This window comes from Pongo pygmaeus, chromosome 1 (genome assembly GCF_028885625.2).
Source record: "Pongo pygmaeus isolate AG05252 chromosome 1, NHGRI_mPonPyg2-v2.0_pri, whole genome shotgun sequence".
Lineage (NCBI taxonomy): Eukaryota > Metazoa > Chordata > Mammalia > Primates > Hominidae > Pongo > Pongo pygmaeus.
In genome coordinates this window covers 210,989,063-210,997,330 of record NC_072373.2, presented here as the reverse complement: position 1 = coordinate 210,997,330, position 8,268 = coordinate 210,989,063, and the positions used below count along the sequence as shown (strand labels likewise).

General features: G+C 48.1%; 1 protein-coding gene across 1 annotated transcript; it reads right to left on the bottom strand.

The window, feature by feature from the left end:
* Positions 1–256: 256 nt before the first annotated feature.
* On the bottom strand, positions 257–1,506 carry RNF186 (ring finger protein 186). The gene has a single exon (XM_054443289.2). The coding sequence runs from the start codon at positions 1,322–1,324 to the stop codon at positions 641–643; it is 684 nt and encodes a 227-aa protein (XP_054299264.1). The 5' UTR covers positions 1,325–1,506; the 3' UTR covers positions 257–640.
* Positions 1,507–8,268: the final 6,762 nt, after the last annotated feature.

The window sequence follows — 8,268 nt, the reverse complement described above, 5'->3', positions numbered from 1 at the left end:
AACACCATCCCTTCACACATGTTTTATCTCCCCAACCCTAGGGTCGACTCCATGGGAGACCCAAACAACCAGGAGGACACTTGCTGAGGCTAGGCTGGACACGAGATGCACAGTGTTAGAGGAAGCACAGTGGGACCTCCCCGTGGACTCCAAGCTCCCAGGAGGGAAAATGTGTAACAAGGGGAAATGTGAACCAACTGCTGCCCCAAACACAAAAAAACAAAGGAAAACAAGAAAACAAAACCAGCTACATAAATTGCAAAAAAAATGGAATTCCAGTTCTATTCTACAATAGCATCACTACTGCAATACTTTCATGAAGTTATATAAATAAAAACCAGGAACATTGGAATAAGAGGAACAGGAGCTTCCCCCATCTTGTTGTGTTCAAGTAGTTTGTGTCTGCTCCCCTAGCCCCCAACAATTTAGCTGTGCTAGCCCAAGGGCAAGTGCAAGCCTGTCATCCAAGCGTGTAATTCTTGACCCAGGCTGGCCATCTCGGTTGTGGCTTGCAAGTCCCGCGGGCATGTGATTTCCCAAAGGAGCCAGTCTTAGTCCGTAACCCCTTACCCTGTTCATCATGGAAGTCTGGGGACCCAAGGGCAGAAAGGGCTGCAAGGACAGCCTCATCAGAGGGCACTCAGGCAATGGAAGAGATGTGGCTGTGTTTCTGCTCTCTGCAGAAGAGAGTCCTGGAGGAGGGCCAGCAGCTGCCCCGGGTGCTGGGGAGACAGCAGAAGAGGGTGGACATCAGCAGGGCCAGGGCGATGATGAAGGTGAGCACCCATCGTAAGACACCCGGGTAGATGAAGGGCCCGATGAGGATAATGAGCAAGGCCAGCAGGAGTAGGTGTGCGGCCAGGCGCCGGGCTGCCACGTGGTTTGCACTTACTTCATCCTGTCCATCCTCTCCCACCAAGCTGGGGTGTCCTGCTGCCAAGTCGGCAGGATCCGCCAGCCCCTGAGGACAGAGCGATACCTCTGTGCATGGCTGGGCCAACTGCCCCACCACTGCTTCATGGTCTCGCAGGCTGCAGATGAGGCCCCCGGGGACGGCGGTGACCTTGCGGCACAGCGGGCAGGTGATGGACCAGGTGTTGTCCTGCACGCACAGCAGGAGCTTCAGGCAGATGGCGCAGAAGGCATGCTGGCAGGCCAGCAGCTTGGGCAACCGGGGACAGCTGTAGGGCTCCCGGCACACCAGACACTCCAGGTCACATCCTGTGGAGCCACAATGACCCCCAGCAGGGGCCACAGCGGTGGTGGCTGTGGTGGCTCCTGTGGAGATGGGCTGGGACTGCTGCAGGGTCTTGGTGCAGGCCATTCTGGGCACAGGGACCGGTGGGACACTGTCGCTCAGCACCTGGGCATTGGCAGAGAGTGTCAGCTGGCGCCGCTGGGACTTGGATGGAATCTGCTCCTCCTTTTCACTCTGGCCAGGTGCCTGTTGACAACAGCTGTCTGACACTCCTCTCTGCCAGAGCTGCCCAGCTTGTTTCTTGGCTTACGTTGTCCCTTCAGTTATTATTATTTATTTTCTCAGAACCTAGGGTTAATCAGTAACTTGCGGGTCTGGAGACTTTGAATTGCCTGATAGGAGGGCAAAGTGGGCAGGGTCTAGTGAATCAGGACTTTCCTGTTGGGGCCAAGTACCTGGTGGGTGCCCACAGAACTGCGGCTCAAGCTTTGGAAGGCATCAGAATCCAACTCTCTCACCCCCACTTCCCAGGTCCTTGAACCTTTTTTTTTTAATTTAACTTTTGTTGTTGTTGTTGTTGTTGTTGTTTTGAGATGGAGTCTCATTCTCTCACTCAGGTTGGAGTGCAGTGGTGCCATCTCGGCTCACTGGCATTTACAAATCTGCACAATAAACAGACAGCCCTGTGAGCTGGACATAGGTGGATTGGGGGACACTGCTTTCTCAGACACAAACTTTTGGATGTCAGGATGAGCGGAAAAAGTTTGTTTGCACTTGGAGCACATTTACAGGCAGATGGCCTTGGAAAGAGGAGGGGAGAGGTAAGAAAAGTGAGTGGAAGGAGGACAAAGCCCAACCCAACGCAGAAAAACAAAACCACATACAGCGCACAGGTGTTTGGCACCTGCTACTGTATTCATTTCCTTAGAGTCACAGCTGTTGTATTCACAGTTACGGGTGTATGAACTTCCCATCGGTGCCCTGCTGCACACTTCACATGCCTAATCACAGGTGTCCTGTTGCGTGCTAGGCATGCTGCGTATCCAGTAGTACTAAGAACAGCTGCCATTTATTTGGGCCTACTCTAAGCCAAACCCTGTGCCTGGGGTCCCCAGCCCCCATTTCCCAGAACCCTGATACAGCCTTGTAGGGAAGGCTGGGAAACAAGGGCAGGGTGTGGTCAGGGTAGGCCACTGGCTGCCTGCCAAGGGGCCTTCCATGGGGCAGGACCTTGTGGAATCTACCAGCGTCCAAGGTCTGGTTGAATCAATTTCATTGGTTCATTTGGACACAACTGGCCCCAGCCAGGTGGCGTAGGCTAACAGGACTCATGTGAGACAGGCAGATATTAGTAACACAGCAGTTAGGAAAACGTGATTTCCTTATTTCGCCCTGAAGGGCAGATGGTGGGGTGGCACGTGCACTCCCTCAAACAAATGTTTCATTCAGGCCACTCTGAACTCAGAAGCCCATGTGAAGGATCCTTTGGTGCTCATGTCACCTGCCAAGGGCCACACAGAGTCCCATGCCTCTGATTCAGCTCTTTCCCTTACCTCAGTAGCTGGCACTGCAGGCCACCCTCTGTGTCCTGGAGTTGCCAGCCCCAAAGAGGTTCCCTCCCTTGTGGGATCGGTAACAACTGTCTCCCTACTCCCCCTGGGCCCTCTGTCTCTGAAATCCAAGTCTCTCACCATTCCGTCCCATTTCTTCTCAACCTGTAGCTAGACCATCAGTTATCTCTGTGAAAGGAAAATAAATCGTGGGGCCCCAAAATCACTAAGCCACAGGGGAAAGTCAAGCTGGAAACTGCTTAGGGCCAACCTGCCTCCCATTCTATTCAAAGTCACCCCTCTGCTCACTGAGACAAATGCATATCTAATTGCCTCCTTTGGAGACGCTAATCAGAAACTTAAAAGAATGCAACCATTCTTATCCACCTATGACCTGGAAGCCCCTTCCCCACTTCAAGTCTTCCTGCCTTTGCTTCAAGTTGCCCCACCTTTCCAGATGGAATCAATGTTCATTTTACATATGTTGATTGATGTCTCATTTCCCTCTAAAATGTATAAAACCAAGCTGTGCTCTGTCCACCTTGGGCACGTGTCGTCAGGACCTCCTGAGGCTGTGTCAACCTTGGCAAAATGAACTTTCTAAATTAACTGAGACCTGTCTCAGATACTAAGGTATAGATACACATCTATATCACGTTTTCCCCCAGATCAAGCTGAAGGGAGCCTTGGATCTAGGCATGTTTTTCCCCCCATGCCTAGCATTCTTTCCCCTTTTTTGGGTAACTGTTCTCTGTTTTCACTTTGGGCAACCACTGCTTCCCACCGTCATTCTGTGCTCACGGAGAGGGTGATGTCTGGCTCCAGCTCTCTGGAAGTGGGGCCCTGATACGATTCAGGACAGGCCAGTTGGCATGCTCTGCTCTGCCGGCTGCAGCCACTGGTTTGAGCGTAGGCATGTAATAGAAGCCAAGCCAATGAGATTCAATTCTGAGACTTCTGTTGGAACTCTTGAGAAGTTTCTCTTTCTGCTCGGTTTCCAAGTTAGAGGATGGAACCCTGGAGCTGCCAGGACCACAGCGTGCAGAGAACCTGCTCAACAGTAAGGTCAGCACAAATGAAAAATGAGAAAAGAATCAGACAAAGGCCTGATGATGTTATTTGAACACCTAGATCCAGCCATACCTGAAGCGGGACACCTAGCATTGGATTTTTTCAAGGATATCAACCTATAAAATCTACCCTGATTTTTATTCTTGAGTCAGTTCAAATTGGACTTCTGTCCCTTGCAAGTGAAAGACCTCTATGTAACACAGCAATGGATGAAGAAAAGAAGCCTTTACTTGCTCTCTGACAAAGGGTCAGGCATTGATGAGACAACCAGACTTTGTACACGGACAAGAGTGACCTAATGCCTGCGTGTTATGATGCTAGAAGAGATTCTGTGTTTTCTCTGCTTTGACTTGCATTGCATAATGTTCTTTTCTGTTTGTGAGACCCTAGGATGGGTTAGGGATGAGAGGAGAAAAATGTGTTGAGCCACATTCATTTATAATAAGAATAGAAAATCAGGTGGGCCACACAGTGATGTTAGCTTGGCCAGTGTCCATCTTTTTTTTTTTTTTTTTGAGATGGAGTCTCACTCTGTCTTGCCTAGGCTGGAGTGCAGTGGCACTATCTTGGTTCACTGTAACCTCTGCCTCCCAGGTTCAAGCGATTCTCCTGTCTCAGCCTCCCGAGTAGCTAGGACTACAGGCGTGTGCCACCACACCCGGCTAATATTGTATTTTTAGTGGAGATGGGCTTTCACCATGTTGGCCAGATTGGTCTTGAACTCCTGACCTCAGGTGATCCACCTGCCTTAGCCTCCCAAAGTGCTGGGATTACAGGCGTGAGCCACTTCACCCGGCTGGCCAGTGCCCCTCTCTCTAGCCAGCCTAATGGGAAATCAAATTGTCAGAAGGTAGCTGAGTGAGGTTAAAATCAGACCAAGGGAAGTTATTTGGGGGTTAGAGCCTAAAAAGTAAACTTTTGACATCACTGGGCAACCACCAATAAGATAACATATTCGCTGTAACAACGCAAGTATTACGGAAATAGATAAAGTAGAATGTGAAACTTCATCTTACTGCAACCCCTGAGAAATGACCACTGTTAACAGAACATTCCTTCCTGTTGTCCTCCCCCTACCATCTCGGCTTAGGAACAACTTTGTTTCTCAAAAGCGCCTTTTGCCTTAACTATCATCAGCACTGACTATAGCTGGAAATGTGGCTCCTGTCACTACCAGCTATGTGACCTTGGGCAAGAATTTCAACTTCACTGCAGTTCAGTTTTAAAATTTGATAAAATGTAGGCCGGACAAGGTGGCTCATGCCTGTAATCCCAGCACTTTGGGAAGCAGAGGCGAGTGGATCGCTTGAGCTCAGGAGTTCAAGACTGGCCTGGGCAATGAGGCGCAACCCTGTCTCTACTAAAAATACAAAAAATAGCCAGGCCTGGTGGTGCATACCTGTAGTCCCAGCTACTCGGGAGGCAGAGGCAGGAGGATAGCTTGAGCCTGGGAGGTGGCAGTTGCGTGAGCCAAGATCGTGCCACTGCACTCCAGCCTGGGTGACAGAGTGACACTCTGTATTTAAAAAAAAGTAAATAAAATAAAATAAAACAAAATGGAGACATTAATGCTTGAGGAAATTATGGAAGATTATTTAAGCCTTCCACCCCTGACTACAACCTGCTCACAGGAGGCTTAGTAATTTATGTACTTTGGGTTGTAACTGACCTGGGTGAAATTGATCTCTTCCAGGGACATGAGATAAGACACTTTGGTGACCTATTCAGCCAGGTCTTCTTGAAGAGGAGTGAATATGGGCAGAGTCTGAGGTGTAGCCTGAAGCAGATCTACCCCAGGGGAATTAAAAAGTGTCTCCGGAGACTTAAAATGTTAAATTCATCTAGGTTTCACATTCTTCTCCATGTTATATTTGTGTTTACTGCAACATTAGAATCCCGAAGCATGCATGAATCCTTCCAAATCTCCAAATAAAACGTATTTGTTTGTTTTAATTGCTGTACAAATATGAACTCATTAATCTTGAGTAAAGCTTTTTTTTCTTTTTTCATTTGAAATGCAGTTTCTTCCATCTTATGGCTTCTCACAGCCCTGGGGTCATACGCACTCCATCGTGAGAAACACAGTCTCATGTTGGGGTGAAATTTCACGCGTAGCTGCAGGCTGGGGAGCCAGAGCCGGTCCTGTTGAGGAAGATCATCTTGGAAATCACATATGCAAGGAACCACACACCCATGTACATTTGCAAAGACATGTCTGATCTGAATTTTAGGCCTCCCATCAAGTCAGAAAGGAGTCAGATGGCAGCACTGTCCTAAGATCAAACTGTCCACTCATCCTTGGCCTCTGTCCTGATCAGCTCACCCTCACCCCACACTCCAGTGAACACAGGGAGCCAGGTCCCAGCCAAATGCCACATTGCTCTCCACTCCTCCTTGCCTTGGGCTGACTGGCAACCATCTCAGCTCACACTCTTGTCCCAGAATTCCCGCCTCTGTGCTCCTTAGAGCACGGCAGGCTCCGTCCCTATTCTCAGCCCACCTCCCACCCGCCCCCACCCCCCACAAAGAATCTGTGTGCGTGAGGATAGATTGCCAAGTAGACAGAAGAATGGGATCTGGAACCAAAATGTCAATAATGAGAAAATGATGAACATATAAAGAGAAAGACAATGTAACAGAGATAGTGAATGCCTCAGGCAGAAACTGCAGGAAGTTGGAAAACTACACTGTCTTTTTTTTTTGAGATGGAGGGCACTCACTGGGCTAGAGCTCTGAACTCACCACCGACAGGCAGTCAGTGGCCAAGTCGCTTAACCTCCCTAGGCCTCAGTTTTCTCCATCTGTGAAATGGACACCTGCCCTGTCTCCTTACTGGGGAGCCAATGAAATGACAGAGGCTTGTGAATGGGGCAAGGAGGCCATTACTACTACTGACCTCACTCCCTGGACTCAAATCTTCCATCTGTCTTTTTTTTTTTTTTTTGAGATGCAGTTTTGCTCTTGTTGCCCAGGCTGGAGTGCAATGGCGCAATCGTGGCTCACTGCAACCTCCACCTCCTGGGTTCAAGTGATTCTCCTGCCTCAGCTGCTTGAGTACCTGGGACTACAGGCACGTGCCACCATGCCCAGCTAATTTTTTTTGTATTTTTAGTGGAGACGGTGTTTCACCATGTTGTCCAGGTTGGTCTCGAACTCCTGACCTCAGGTGATCCATCCACCTCAGCCACCCAAAGTGTTAGGATTACAGGCGTGAGCCATCGCGCCCAGCCTAAACAATCTTTTTTTTTCTGTTGTTTAAAAATAATTATGTTAAAAAATACATGTTGATTGTAAAAAAGAATGGGATTACTGATGAACAAAAAGAAAAAGACATCAGTAATCAGTAATCTTACAGCCCACAGGGAAGGAGAGTTAATTCTGAATATTTCCTTTTAGACTGCTTGTTTCTTTCTTGTTTGTTTGTTTGTTTTTTTTTTTTAGACAAAGTTTCACTGTAGTTGCCCAGGCTGGAGTGCAATGGCAAGATCTCAGCTCACGGCAACCTCCGCCTCCCGGGTTCAAGTGATTCTCCTGTCTCAGCCTCCCGAGTCGCTGGGGTTACAGGTGTCCGCCACAACGCCCGGCTAATTTTTTGTATTTTTAGTAGAGACAGGGTTTCACCATGTTGGCCAGGCTGGTCTCGAACTCCTGACCTCAGGTGATCTGCTTGCCTCAGCCTCACAAAGTGCTGGTATTACAGGCGTGAGCCACCACGCCCGGCCTAGATTGCTTTCTGTGTATACCTCTACAGACTTCCCCCGTACACCCCTGTCCCCACCAAAATGGGAATCTACTATTTACAGTTTAGTAATTTATATTTTTACTTAATAGATTATCAGTACATCTCTTTCCATATTAATAAATACATTTCAAATCATTCCTGAAGGTTGTATAGTATTCCATCATGTGAATGTACCATATTTTAATTCATCAATTCCCATGAGTTAAATATTTAGACTGTTTCCATTTTTCACTGCTATCAACAGTCCTGTGATGGGCATCCTTAGACATGCACTTTTCATTTTTGGCCTTTTCAAGATTGTATTATGTATGTTATCTTCTTTCTCTGCCTTTTGGACAGTGGTTCAGGTCTTAAAACTTGGATCTGTGCTGACCTGTTTATGAACCTGGTTTAAGCCAGAAGGTTGGAACTATTAGCTAAGCAGCAACAGAAAAAAAATTTTTGTCCAGCTCAGAATTATTACAGTGTACCTACCCCGGAGGTTATAGAAATGAGACAACGAACCTCTAGGACTACATGTTCTCTGAGTTTGGAATAATTCTAGGGTCTGGACCCATTTCCCACTGCCATTTCTAAACTTTCTCATCCCTCCCACCCTTATCTGTGATCTCTTTCTGATTGTTCTCTTAGTTTCTGACCATCTCCTGGGACACATCTGGCCTGTCTTGAAGTTCCATTCTTAACTGTTCCCTCAGTTCTATGATCCT

Coding starts and splice junctions, on each gene's coding strand:
- RNF186 (XM_054443289.2), bottom strand. CDS start 1,324: ATGGCCTGCACCAAGACCCTGCAGCAGTCCCAGCCCATCTCCACAGGA.